General features: G+C 37.5%; 1 protein-coding gene across 1 annotated transcript in view; it reads left to right on the plus strand.

The window, feature by feature from the left end:
* Positions 1 to 14,619, plus strand: part of Grid1 (glutamate ionotropic receptor delta type subunit 1) — a 731,950-nt gene that overhangs the window by 606,355 nt on the left and 110,976 nt on the right. Inside the window, exon 12 of the mRNA XM_032919192.1 lies at positions 57 to 195. Within this exon, the coding sequence (XP_032775083.1) occupies positions 57 to 195 (139 nt within the window). The remainder of the gene's footprint in view (positions 1 to 56; positions 196 to 14,619) is intronic.

Consider the following 14,619-nt stretch of genomic DNA (forward strand, 5'->3'; position numbering starts at 1 on the left):
GGGCCTCCTCTTGTTGGGTGAGAGGCAGGTAAGGTTAATCCCTCTGCGTTCTGTAGGTGGTGAGTCTTCGGTGAACTCTGTGGCCATGCGCATCGTGATGGGCAGCTGGTGGCTCTTCACGCTCATTGTCTGTTCCTCCTACACAGCCAACCTCGCTGCTTTCCTCACCGTGTCCAGGATGGACAGCCCCATCAGGTAAGTCTGCTCTTCCTTGGTCTCTGTCAGCGGGGAAAGGCTTCAGAAAGGACGCTCTCTTGTTGAGGCTACCTCATGACAGAGAGAGACACCAGGCAGACACATAGGTTCTGCAGACGGATGAAGGGGATAATTTATAGGACTCTGATCAAGTGTCTTATTTTAGTCATAACTGCATTCGTGTATAAATTAAATTATATCTGTCTGAACATTTAAACATTAATTATAAAAGCAATGAACTGAAACACTAGAATTAACAAATTAAATTTCCTTAGATACTTTAAACTAGAAAATAAACTAATTTAATCAAAATTTTATCAACATTCACTTAAAATTAATGAAAATCACAAGTCTAATATATTTTCAGATCTTCAAAAATCTTTAAATTATTTTTTAAAACTTGCTAATTGGGCTCTGGGAAAGACAGTTGGTAAAGGTGGCAAATGCCAAAGCTGATGACCTAAATTCAATCTGTGGCACTTACATGTGGAAAGAAAGAACCAGATCCCTCAAGCTGTCTTCTGACCTATACACGCATGCCAAAGTAAACATGTGAAAGCATGCACACACACAGACACACGCACACGCGCACACACACACACACACACACACACACACACACACAATGCCAATTATTTAGTTTGCTTATATTTATAAAAGTATAACAGTTTTAACAAGAGTGAATTCTTTTTTATTTAATTAAAAAATCATTTCAGGTATGATTCTCTCCCTTCACTTTTGAAAAAAAATTAAAATTCTACAATGCAAGAATAAATTTCATGTTATGGAGTTACTTTTGAAAGTGTCTTGATCATGATCAGATTCTCAAATGCAGTGCAAATTACTAAAAGAACCAAGGTGCAAAGCAAGCGTGTAAAAAGAGCTGACACGCGGAGGTGAGAGCAGGTCTGGGTCTTTTCTGAACTTAGCTGGGTAGCACAGTGGTTCCAACATGGCCTCTCCCCTGGTCTCTGCTGTGGCGTCCTGCCGTCCTGTTTTAGTTCACTCTTTTCTCTTCAGCATATTGGTTTTTTTTCTATCCACCCATCTGTGCAGTGTTCTGTTTCACCCTATTCCTTTTGCTCCAATCTGCCTATTTAAGAGTTCAAATTCCTTGATGAGGTTTCGAGATTCCATTTGATACTATCTGATATCATTATGAAATTGATATTTTTACCGAGATGACTTAGATTCAGATGCAGTTGTAAGAATTGACACAAAGAGGTCTCCTAGGCTCAGCCTAGTTCTTCCCAGTGCAACATTTAGGGAAACTGGCGCTATTGCATTAAAATTAGGTGTTGATACGGATACTGATATTGACTGGTTTTACTCAGATTTTCCATTAAATATCCTCTATGAAGGAATATGCACCTTGACTGTGTCTTTTTCAGTCAGCCCAATTCCTCACACACTCTTTCAGGTTATTGCTGTCTTCATAGTTCATTGCTTCTCTCGGATGCGTGCTTTCTATGTAGGACATTTTGTTAGGCATCTGCTCACTGGAGTGTATCTGGGCAGCTCCCAGTTAAATGCTGGCAATTATGAATAATGCTATTATGAACATTTCTGTAGGTTCTAGCATGAACATAAGCGTTCATTTACATGTGATCGTCATGTAAGTGCAGTTGCCAGGTTGTACGGCAATTGAATGATGAATTTTATGAGAAACTCCGTTGGCATGTGGTGTTGTTTCCACCTTTTATTCCTTCATTCTGAGGTATCTTGTAATGTCTCATTGTGGGCTAAGTTTATATTTTCCTAATGAGCAATCATGAATACTTTATTAACATGCATATTTACTTATGTATCCTTGTCAGTAAAATGTCAGTTTTTGTATTTTACTTCTTTTCTAATCGGACTGCTTAAATCCTGCTTTGGAGGGTTTCTTGAGTGTTTTCTATGTACCTACTTTTACATACTTTATTAAGTGTATTTCTCTGTCTGATATATGATTTACAACCATTTTATTCCACTCTGTAGCCTGCCTTTTTGACCCCTTAGCTGGATTGCAGAATAAAGATGTTAATTTTGATGAGGTTTAATGTAGAATATGTGCTTTCCTAAGTTGGTCATGCTTTTGATGTCAAGTCTTGCCCTGGTCTAAGACCTGGAAAATTGTCTCCTTCCTAAAACTTTTACAGTCTTTTGTTTCCTCTTCTGGTGCATAACCAATTTTACATGAGATTTTGTATTTGGATTGAAGTTTGGGTTGAAGGGGCCTTTTTGTTCATTTACTCTTCCAAGCACTGTTTGTTGGGTAGCATGGCCTCTGTTGAGGGTAATTTAGATACAACACGGGGCAGGAGACCTACCCCTGCCTCTATGGAGATAACAGCCTAAAAAGCAAAAATGCTTTGGGGAGAGGTGAGGCCAAACACTGCAAGAGTGTGGGGGTAAAGGCTCTCAGCAAGGCTCTCCTACCTAATGAGAAGGATGCGATTACCCAGACTGAGACCAACCACCCAGACCCGAAAAAAACGTGGGAAGCTATGCTATCAAGTTTGGAGATGAAGATTTGCAGGCTTTGTATCTCAGTGTTTTTAAATAGAACCACTCACTACTACCAGATACAGGCTCGGTGGCTAGGCAACAGATTGGGAGTATTTGTTAAAGTCTTTTTTTTTTTTAATTTATTTAATTTGAACTACATGAATGTCTTTTCTGCAAAGAAAATTTGAAGTAAACAATTTTAACATTCGTTTGGAAAGGATTAATCCTTCACATAGAACTGTTTACCAGCCAAACCATATCTGCCAGAAACACTGTATAAATGTAAAGTTGTCAGCACGTCCAAGGAGAAAGGCTATTCTTCCCATTGACCATACAATTTATGGCTATAACAAAGCTAAACAATATACCACACTTGTCAGTTCTCCTGATTACCATATGGACATGTGTTAAAGTCCAAGCAGTTTGAAGTATAAAGTCTGGTGCCATTAGCTATAGCCACCACAATGTTCATGAGACCTCCTGAACATATCACGCTGTAATGAAAATCTATTTCCATTTACACCTGGTCCCTTCCAGTCGCCATTCCACTCTCTGCTTTCATGAGTTAGACGTTTGAAGACTCTGCATGTGAGATCAAGATGAGATATCTGTCTTCCTGTGCCTGTTGTCTGTCTGTTTTTTACTTAGCTACTTCTAGGTTATTAGCAATGACAGTGGCTCCTTGTTTTAAGTGCTGAGTAACATGGGAGTTGTATCACTGTCTTGTCTATCATCGTTTGTATTATGATCACTTTAACAATCCATCCATAGAGGATATTTTAGGTTGATTTCCTATCTTGGCCACAGTGAAAGATGTTGCAATAGACCTGGGAATAGCAATGTCTCTTCCAGATAGTAACCTCATTTCCTCTAGTCATAAACTGAGAATTCGGGTTAGCAGATCATATAGAATTTCTAGTTGTCCTTTACGAGGACTCTCTGCATTCTTCTGTATTTTTATAGTAATCTATATTCTTATTAACAATGCACAAATAGCCATTGTAATAGGTAGGTTTTGATTTTCATTCATTTGAAAATGAATACTATTGAACATTTAATTTTTGTATACATATGGCCAATGTATGTTTGGAAAATCATCTATTCAGGTCACTCACACATTTTATTGATTTTGAGACAAGGTGTCTTTTTAGCCCAGATTGACCTCAAATTTGTCTTTTTGTTTCAGCCTGATGACTGCTGGGATTAAAGAACTGTGTCACAATGCAAAGGTCCTTGGACTGTATATAAATCCAGCTAATTGTTTTCTCACTGTGGAGTAGTTTTTTGTTTATATAGTTTAACATATAACCAGATCCATGGTTTTCAGATATTTTCTATCACTCCACAGGCTCTTTGATTTCTTCTATAGGTTGTCTTCTATAGTAAAGAATTGTAGATTGTTACAATTTTATATGCGTATAATTAATATTCTTGTCTTTACTTTGGAGGTCATAGAAATAAAAAATAAAATAAAGGTTGGGGATTTAGCTCAGTGGTAGAGCCCTTGTCTAGCAAGCTCAAGGCCCTGGGTTTGGTCCTCAGCTCTGAAAAAAATAAATAAATAAAATAAAAGCATTGCCCAGTCCAATACCAAAAGGCTTTCCCTAGTTTCTTTTTGAAGTTTTATATTTTCAGATCTCATGCTTGAAGTTTTATTTGTTTTGAGCTAAGATTTACAAATGATACAAAATGTTTTCATTTCTTTTCTCTTTATTTTTTCCTTCCTTCTTTACTCAAATTTTGAGCTTATTTTATTCTTTTTTAAATCAAATTTGTTTTATACAATTTTTAAATGATTTTTAAATTTCTGTTTTTAATTGAAATAGAACACTTTTCCTTCTCTCCTCTCTCTAACTCCTTTCAGCTAGCAGCCTTTGAATCCCTATATCTATCTCCTTCTGAATTCATTTTTGTTATTTGTGTGTATATGGTTTTAGGGCTGACCACTATGTATTAGATAACCAATAAGGGACTCATCCCTTGGAGGAACTAGTTCTTCTTGAAGTAGTCATTATTTGCCTATACTTCTTTGTCTAGGAGTGGGAGTCTGCAAAACTTTACCCCTCCCACATTAGCATACTCAGTGCTATTCCAGTGTTATTTATGTAGCAATATCTAGGAAGGGCCCATTTTAGAACAGATTTACTGGTATTCTGGTTCTTGCAGTCTTTCCGCCTCTTTCATGGTGTTTCCTGAGACATGTGGAACTGTGATGTAAATGTATCTTTTGGGCCTGGGTTCCCCATGAGCTCTTGGTGCTGGGGAAAACACTGGATGTCTATATGTAGAAGGATAAAATTAGACTCTTATCTAACACCCTGCATAAAAATTAAATCCAAGTGGATCAAAGACCTGAATTTGAAACCTGAACTACTAATGATACTATGTTTAGACAATTTCTTACATAGGAGCAATGCATAACAATCATTTATCTCTGGGAGAAGCTACTTCACCTATCAGTACCTTTTCTACATAGATATCTTCCTCAAGTTCTTGACGATTTGTGTGTGTGTGTGTGTGTGTGTGTGTGTGTGTGTGTGTGTGTGTTGAGATAGATCGATAAAAGATTAGATGATAGATAGACAGATAGGTAGATAGATAATAGAGACAAAGAGATTAACCAGAGCTATCTTTGTGAACAAGAATTAAAAGTTATTTATAGGATTATGGTGTATATAGTAGTAAGCACACAAAGAAAGACAATGGCTTCCCTTCTCCCCGAGTCCATCAGTAGTAAATAGTCAGAGGTCAAAGATGGGACTCCATGAGCGATTTCCTCGTTATTTGACATATTGGTGTTAGAGATGGTCTTGTGTGGGCTCAGTGAAGGTAGCTATAGTTATTGTGACTTAATAATTACAAAAGTTGTATGGAGTCAAGGGAAAGTCATTTCATATCATTTCACGGAAACTATCTCTTATATAAGCCTACCCATCTTCTGTGCCGAGTCCTACTTGGCCATGTGGAAGAGATGGTGTGACATGATTTCCTGATCCTGGACAAAGCCAGCAAGGCATGGGCCTCCATGAGTGTTGACAGTTGCAGGGCATGAGGCAAACGTGTGTGTGTGTGTGTGTGTGTGTGTGTGTGTGTGTGTGTGTGTGTTCTTCTCACTGCCAAGACTATCGGGAAATGTTCTTCTTGCCAATGCTATTGGGAAATATTCTCCCTGCCAAGGTTATCAGGGAATGTCCTCTCTGCCAAGGTTAATGACTCTATGATAATCAGAGACAGCAGGAATCCAGGAGGCAAGGGTGTGTCTATGTCCTTAGTAAAAAGGGTAAATGCTGTTACCTTCAGGACAGCCCTTAAGGCTGTCAGAAAGAACTCTGAAAACACAAGTTCAAAAATAAATACACAGAATGTTTCAACTATGCAAAAAAATAAGGCTGCAATATAAATATATGAGGAGCTCATGGACCTAAAAGGACAAAGGCTGATGCACTATGAGCCAGCTTGTCAGACAGATACTGAGGAAGGAGATAAAAGATCTGGAGGGTGTTCATCCCAGGGCAAGGTTCCATCTAACTAAGTTTATTGTTTGTGCCTTCAAAAGCAGTCAGGTTCCTGAGTTCAAGGTCAGCCTGGGACAGAGTGACATTAGCCCAGGCATGGCAGAAATGGTGATGTCAGAGTGAGATCCCACCAATAAGCCTATTTTCTGTGCTTACAAAGGCAGGTAGACTTCTAAATTCATTGCAGTGTTAAACAAAAAAGAGTGTTTGCTGTCTTTTTCTAAGAGTCAGGGGGCTGGGGTCATGGAATAATGATTCCTAGGGTAATCAATAGAAAGCCTAGAGTAAATGACTGAACTGATATGTAAATAAAAGACTGGGTTTTGGTTGATCTGTGAGCTGAGCTATCTAGATGAGCTTCCTGGAGATCACCAGAGAAAGCCTCTCAAGCAGAGCGTAGTCTGTCAGCTTGTATCCCACAATTGGCTTCGAGTCATTTTTTTCAGTGCCCTCAAACACTCTTTCAGGAACCCTTCTTCAAGCCAAGGCTTGGTTCTTGACACTTCTGCAATTTTTACTTAGTAGGGGTAGCATAAATGTTTTAGGACTGGGCCAACAATCTTTTTTGCTTTTGAGTAATGAAAATTTGCATTGAAAACTCTTCCCTACCTTCTACCTACCTGTGATCAAGATGGAAAGTTCTCAGTTACTTCAAGCACTATTCCTGCTTGATTGCTGTCCTGCTCCCCACCATGAAACTGTAAGAAAGCCTTCTATTAAGTGCTTTCTTTCTATTCTTTCTTTTCCTTTTCCTTTCTTTCTTTCTTTCTTTCTTTCTTTCTTTCTTTCTTTCTTTCTTTCTTTCTTTCTTTCTTTCTTTCATCTTTCTATCTTTCTTCCTATCTTTCCTCCTCCTCCTCCTCCTCCTCCTCCTCCTCCTCCTCCTCCCCTCCCCCTCCCCCCCCCCCTCCATCTTCTTCTATTACAAAATTGCCCTTTGTCATGGTGTCTTTACAAGGCAATGGAACCATAACTAAGACACTTCTCCATTTTTTATCCCTAAGGCCCAAGTTTTAAATCCAGTCAGAAGACAGTTGGTTACCCCACCATATCAAGCTGCTATTGCGATGGTGACAAATCTTGTCTTGCAGGTTGGATTACTAATTCATGGGATGAATGATGATGCCATTTTGTTTGACTGTTTATTTATTTGAATTGTAAAGTTGGGTTATTTACTTAAGACCTCTCATTGCCACTAAAGTAGGTTAATCATGACTTCCTTCTTAGAATTGCACTAAATATATCTCAATTTTTGTTATAGTCTTCTGTTTTTATTTGTTTTAAGATTTTGTGGGATATTTATCCTGATTTCATCTTCAACACACTGCTGAGGTGTTGGTATTTAGTGAATTGCTCCTATTATTGGTTTCTGGCTTCATAGCCTTATGGTTTATAAGATTTTTATCTTCTTAAATTTCTTAAGCATTAATTAGGATCTAACATATAATTAATATTGGAGAATTTTCCATATGGGTTAATAAAATGTGCTACTGAATTGATTTTTTTGTGTTATGCCATTTTGTCTATAATTTTATTTTAGCCTGTTCTTGACTAATTGACTTTCTGTCTAAATAATCTGTACATTATGGTAGCATGGTGACAAATATTTCTACTTTCTTAAAATTGCTATTTATTTCTTCACTTTTGTCCATAGTTTCTTGGCTACACTAGGTATTACAGTATTATGCATATGCTATACAATCTTGATGAATTTATTTTTATCATATAATTTTTCTCATCCCTTGTGACAATTTTTTATTTAATATCTCTTTGTCTAAAATATGCATAGACTTCCTGTTCTCTTTTTGTTTAAAATTTGCATAGAGTATCTTTATTCTATTTTTTTACTTATCTTTTTAAAATATACAGTGAATTACTTATACATAGTACATAGTTGGATAATTTAAAATCATTTTATTAATGCTACTTTTAAGTAGAACATTTAATCCATTTATAGTTAATATAAATTTGATATGGAGAGTTTTTTTTAACTATTTTGCTATTTGTTTTCTACATATCTTATACCATTTTTTTTGTTTTCTCCATTAGTGTCTTCTTTTGTGTTAAATATACTTTGGTTTCTTACCTTAATGCCTTTATTTGTATATATTGTATTCTTTGAATATAAGTTGTTATATTCTCAGTGTTTGCCCTAAGCATTATAATTAGCATCTAAATTGTATCAGTCTAATTTGCATTAATAGTAACCTTATACTAATAACATAATAACTATGGACTAGTGTAGATGTGACTTGTTTCCTACCTTCTCCCTATTTACTTAAGTAATTTTTGAAACATTGTCCAAGTCCTCATCCACTCAGAATCAGAATTCTGAATTTGTCTTTTCTTCAGAGCCCCATAGTTTAGCTAAGCAATTTTTCTAAGTACTAACCCTCATATTTCTTGCACTTTCCTGATCAACTTTCCATTCTTCTTCTATTTCTGTTCATTTCTGGGCGAGGCTTCCATTTTCTGACTGGAGAGGTTCAATTTATATATTTTTGTATTTCCCTTTCTTCTTTTCCTCCCTTTATGTGGTGCCTCCTTTTTTCTTAGGCACAGGTTTATGGATTCCATTCTCAAGTTTTGTTATAAAGAGCCCTTCCTATATGTAATTAAATCAACATTTAAAAAATTTTCACTTTATTCTGCACATGCTCTCAAACTCTGTGTACTATTATGAAAGCATAATGGATTTTTTTTTCTGTTAAATTCTTTCTTGTGCTTTTTTGTCTGTCTTTGCTATTTGATGTCCTTGATTTTTAAGAACTCTTCCCGTAAAGGGCAAATAACACTATCCTTGGATTTTTTTTTTTTTTAGCAGCATACATGGCAGCAATTTACATGTTACATTCTAGTCTTTTGGGGAGATTTGTGAATTCAGGTAAAGAGATGTTAACTGTGATTTACATTTCTGTGGCTGATTCAGTGATTTTCTATAAAAGTTTTACTTTGGAGTTTTTGCCTCCAATACTTGAGCATTCTGGTTGATCCAGCTCCTGTAATAGTTAGAAAAGTCACCGTGTGGCTTTGCTAAACTTCCTCCTTGCTGTTACTGTTTTCTACATTTTACTGACAAATTACTATTTGTCAGTGTCAACCGCCCGTGACTCGGGTTTCTGCACACTGTGTCCCGCAGATCTCTGTGGGACCCAGGGGCTTTCTGTTGTTCCACCTTAGATTTGTCTCTGTATGTATAAAAGGAAATCCACTGTAATGATGTATTTTCAAAGTTAGATAGCCCTCATTAATTTCTGTCCTGTGGAAGTTTCTCAGTGCCTGATAAGTGGGTAGCATCCCTCCTTGTACAGGGTATATGATTCCCTGACGTTTAAAGCTTTGCCTGGTTATTCCAGTAGTCAGCTGAAGAACAGATGACAGTTATCTGTCCTCTCTATCCACAGTCTTCTTATTAATCAAACTAGCTTTCAACCTATACAATTTTCTTCTAGCTTATAACAGTTTAGCCCTTATATTCCATCTTTTATGCAAATGTTTGTAATTACCATCTCAATATTCAGAATTTATAAATTTCTTAAAAGATGCTCACAAAGTTATCTAAAAGAAGATCTTCTAAGGACAAGGATGCATTCGGCTACTTTTAATGATTTTTTTCTATTCACTTCCGGTAGGGTAAGTTTCCTCCATTAAGAGGGGATAGCTCACTTTTGGTTCACCACAAACATTTAAAATTTGTGTGGTTTCCATCCCCATGTCAGCTTACATATTCTCATAATTATAGCAGATTCATTAGAAAATTTGATATTAGAAAGGAGTTGCGTAAGTCAGCTACCTTGTTTCATCTGTCTGTATTCTGGAATACTTCTCTGAAAGTCCTAGGTAAGTAGCATCCTATGTTAAGAGGGCTCACGCTCTATAAGCTCATTTTAGAAAGTAGGAGCTGAATGACCTGCTCTTGAGATTGTACGCCATGTTTGCCATGAGCACAGCCACTGTTACCTGACTACCTGGGTACAAGTCCTCTTCCCCCCTCTCTAGTTGTGTGCAAGTCAGCGTTACTTCACTACGCTCTCACCTATAAAGTAGTAACGATCATAACTACCACACGGGGTTATGAAAGGGACTGGATCACCACGTGCTGGAGCTTAGGCAGTTATGCAGCACCAGGCTGCTTGTCTGCCTCTCAGCTGGGGTGCACCAGCAAGTCACCCACATGAGGCAGAACATAGTCCATAATAGGGGTCCTAGTCCATATCTTCCTGCATGGGAAACAGCAGAGTCTACGATGAATGCTGTGATTCCCAGTCTCCTGTGTACCCAGGCACTCTGGCAAACTGCTGGGAGTAGGGAGCCAGGTCCTTGGGTCCATGCTTCCTGTCAGCGGGGTTTATACTCAAGGCAAGAAGGAGAAGGCTGAGCTAGGGACAGGTGGAATCTAGTTTGGTTCCAAGTGAAGGCAAGTGAGTTCCAAGTGAATACAGAGGGGCTGGAAGAGAGAAGGTGTTCTCTGGGAGATTTAGGCACAAAAGCCTTCCTTCCCTGTTGTGATCCCTGATGAAGGAGATGTTCCTTGTTTGTCCACACTGTTTTATCTGATGGCAGATGTAAATGTCTTACTCGGTGAACTGTGAGGGATTAAATACCATTTGTGCGGAGGAATGCCCAGGATTGCAAGCTCATTGACTAAACACTGCAGGCTTTATCTACATAACTCCATTATCATGGAGAGCTCTAGGTGTTTCTGTTCACAGTCCTTTCAATGGGGTGTCTTGGTTACTTGTTCCAGGTCAGGTAATTCTCAATTCTGAGATTCCTTAGGGTTTGAGTCTGCTCACCTTTACCAGGTTTTCTATCTGCTGGCATGGTTCACTTTTGCCACACAATGTGACTCAGAGAAGACCACACAGAACTGTTAAACTAGGGTTCTTGTCGCCTGCTGCTGTTGGTAGGGGTCTTAATGGCCAAACAGACAGCTTCAGAGTTTGGAGTCCTGAAGAGAAAATAACTAAGAGATGCAGGAAAGAAGGGAGTTGTGTAGGAAGTACGCAACTCTTAGGGAATTGAGACAAAATGTTTGTTACGTGGTTGGTTTGATTCTTGTTTCTGTATTGGTAGACCAGGGAGGCTGTAGTGTTTGGAAATGCAGATGTTCGCTCATCTAGTCAGTGAATCTGGAAGCATTGTACTTGTTACGTAAAATAAACCAATGCTTCCTACAGACATGTTCTCCTTAAGCTTGGATATTGTAAGGTAGACATTTAGTCCTGCAATCACAGCTCTTGGTATTTGCCCAAATTTTTCAAGATTACACAGCAACACAAAAAGATTTCGAAACATTTTGTTTTGCTGTGTGGCACAGAGTAATCTGGAGATCACAGTCCCCTGCTTCTCAGTTGATAGATTTAGAGGCTTATGCTACCATGTCCAGGGTGAATATGACTCTTTATAGTAATGTCATTCATTTTTAAACTCTGAAGCAACTGAGATACTCTTTAAAAGGTAAATGGGTAAGTACAGGATACTCAGACATGAACTGAAAATCACTGCTGAAATGAACAGAGCTATAAGCATGTGACCTATAGGACAAGTCAGGGCACATTGATAAGTAGCACTGTGGTAAGTAGAAATGTGTCTGGAGTTCAGTGATGGACAAGATGGATGGTTCTTTGGACACTAAACTTACAGGCCATTTATGCATGGGTCATTTTAGGTTAAGATGGGAAGGATTCTAGATCTTAACGTACATGTAACATCATTGAGTGTAAATCATACATAGATAGATATGCTCTGACTTTATCTTGCATGCTTCTCTTCATGGCACCATAGGTCACCGTGCTATGCCTTGAATGTTTTAAGATGCACTCTTTAGGATGCCTCTGGCTCTGTAACTCCTTTAGATCACAGTCAGATTATACTCTCATTCCTGTCGTGTACCCACAAGGCACTCAGGGGTATAACCTTCCACAGACATGAGTGACTCTGAGCGGTTGGTGAGTACCATAAATCCTTCCTACTGGCAGTGAGGTCCATGAGTCAGCCTCACTGGCGACAAGCTTAGGCCTTGTCGCAGATATCCTGAAGCCCAGCCAGCATGTGCCTGTAGTTTTAACTAGCATTGCTTCTCAGCAGTTAGTGCTTCTAGTTAATAAAAAAGAGTATATGCATTTCCAGCAGCTTGGAGTGATTAGCCATGTCAAAAGAATGTGTCTTAACACACCTACAAATCACTTCTTAAGACATGAAAACCTGAAAAGGAATGTGACATGAGCTAATGGGACACATGAAGAAGAGATTATAGGTTTCTTCACGTGTTAGCATTGAGAAGCAGGCAAGGGACTAGAGCTCCAACTATTAACATCTGGAATTCTGATAAATCTAGAAGCTATTAAAGCATGAAGGCGTAAGTGTATTGACAGGGAGGGAGAAAGACATAAGAAAATCCGTGATGTTCTTCATTGAGATCATGGGTATTTAAGGGCACTGTATAACAACAATGGAAACAGCCATGTCAAAAAGACAATGTGTGTATAGCATCAATGTTTTTTGAGGAAAAAATATGACAAATCAAGAAATAGAAAATTCTAAAGCAGTCAAATCTTTAACCTCACTCCTCTAGAAAATGCATACATAGTAAACCAAGCCATTGGGGTCATGGAGATATAAATGATCTCATCAATTAACTTGACAATACTGGCATTTGCAGGACATTTCACTCCAAAATTTCAAAATCAATATTTTAAAGTATTCACAAACATTGATGCAAAAGACATTGTCATCACAGGGCTAAAGCTTAGTAAATTTAAGAGTTAACTTTATAGAGGGTATCTTGTCATTCCCAATCCTGTTAAGTTAGAAACCACTGGAAATAAACAACCTAGGAAATGTAGAGTGAAATCTAGATAACACGATTTTAAATAACCAAGTGTCAAAGGAAAAAGCACAAAAGAAATCTCTAAAATGTTTCTTATTAAATAATAATGACAACACAACATGTCAACAACTGGGAATGCACAATAGTACTTAAAGGTAACTTCATAGCTTTGAAAGCCTATAAGATATTTATTGTTTTGACCAAATTGAAGATTCTTAGTTTTTCCCTTGACGAGACATAAAAATTTAGAGCAAGTAGATACAAAGAATTTTGAAGAAAGAAATAGGATTGGTATAATAAATAAATTAGAAAGCCTAAAAGTCTTTTGTTTAAAAATAAAATGGATACATCCTGAGTGAGGCTGGGTGTACTGATACAGCTTTAGAATTCTAAACAGGAGGATCATGGACTTGATACTGTTTTGAGCTACATAGCAAGCTATATCTGTCTGTCTGTCTGCTATCTATATCTATTCGTATGTATATGCCTATACATATGTTCATATGTATACATATATTTTTACATATATATATATATACATACACATACACATGTACAGATATCTATATAGAGATACAGTGATACTGTCAAGAAAAAACAAAAATAAACAAAAGAAAGTGAAAATTGTGACTATCAGGCATGAAAATGGAATTTTATAATAGATTCTCTAGACAGTAAGAGGATTATAAAACAATACTGTGACAAGTTCATGTCAATAAATAAAAATGAGATGAAGGGGAAATTTTTCCCTTAAAACAAGATATTATGTTTGTAAAACAAACACCATACCATTTATTAAATTCTAGGACACGATGCCCTCACAGGTGAATTTCATCCAACATTCAAAGAAACAATACTAACTGCAAACTCTTCCAAAGAATACCTTTAATGAAACTGGCATAAGTCTAACACCAGCAGCAGGAAAACAGTACAGGAGAACGCAGTCATACACCAATACCATCAGTGCACAGAAGCCCTCAACAAATGCTAACAGCTCAAGTCGGCAAGATATAAATATGACAGCACACAGTGTATAAGTGTGGTTTTATTCTTTAGATAAGGTTGTTTAAGCAGTTGAGAGCCAAATACAGGTGAAAATAATATCACATGGTCATCTTAATACAAAAATATACTTGGTAGCCCATGCTTGTAATCCTAGCACTAAGGAAGCTGAAGCAGGAGGATTGCCAGGAGTTCAAGGCCAGGCTGACATGTATAGTGGGGTTTCAAATTTATCTGAACTACAGTGTAAGACCCTGATTAAAAACAAGCAAACAAACAACAACAAAAATACCTTAAAGTGGCAAATAAATGATATATAATATAATGAAATATATATTATGAAATAATATATTATATATATATAATTTGAAAAGAGGAATGAACAGAGAATTGACTATTAAATATTTGATCAGTAAGAACAAACATAGTCCAGTGTCTGAGGCAGAAGCAATGATGAAATTAAAAGAAGGGCTGGAGAGATGGCTCGGCAGTGAAGAGCTCTTCCTGCTCTGAAATAGGACACAGATTCAGTCCCAAGCATCCACAAGGCAACTCCCAGCCTTATGTAGCCACATTTCCAAGGGA

This window comes from Rattus rattus, chromosome 13 (assembly GCF_011064425.1).
Source record: "Rattus rattus isolate New Zealand chromosome 13, Rrattus_CSIRO_v1, whole genome shotgun sequence".
Lineage (NCBI taxonomy): Eukaryota > Metazoa > Chordata > Mammalia > Rodentia > Muridae > Rattus > Rattus rattus.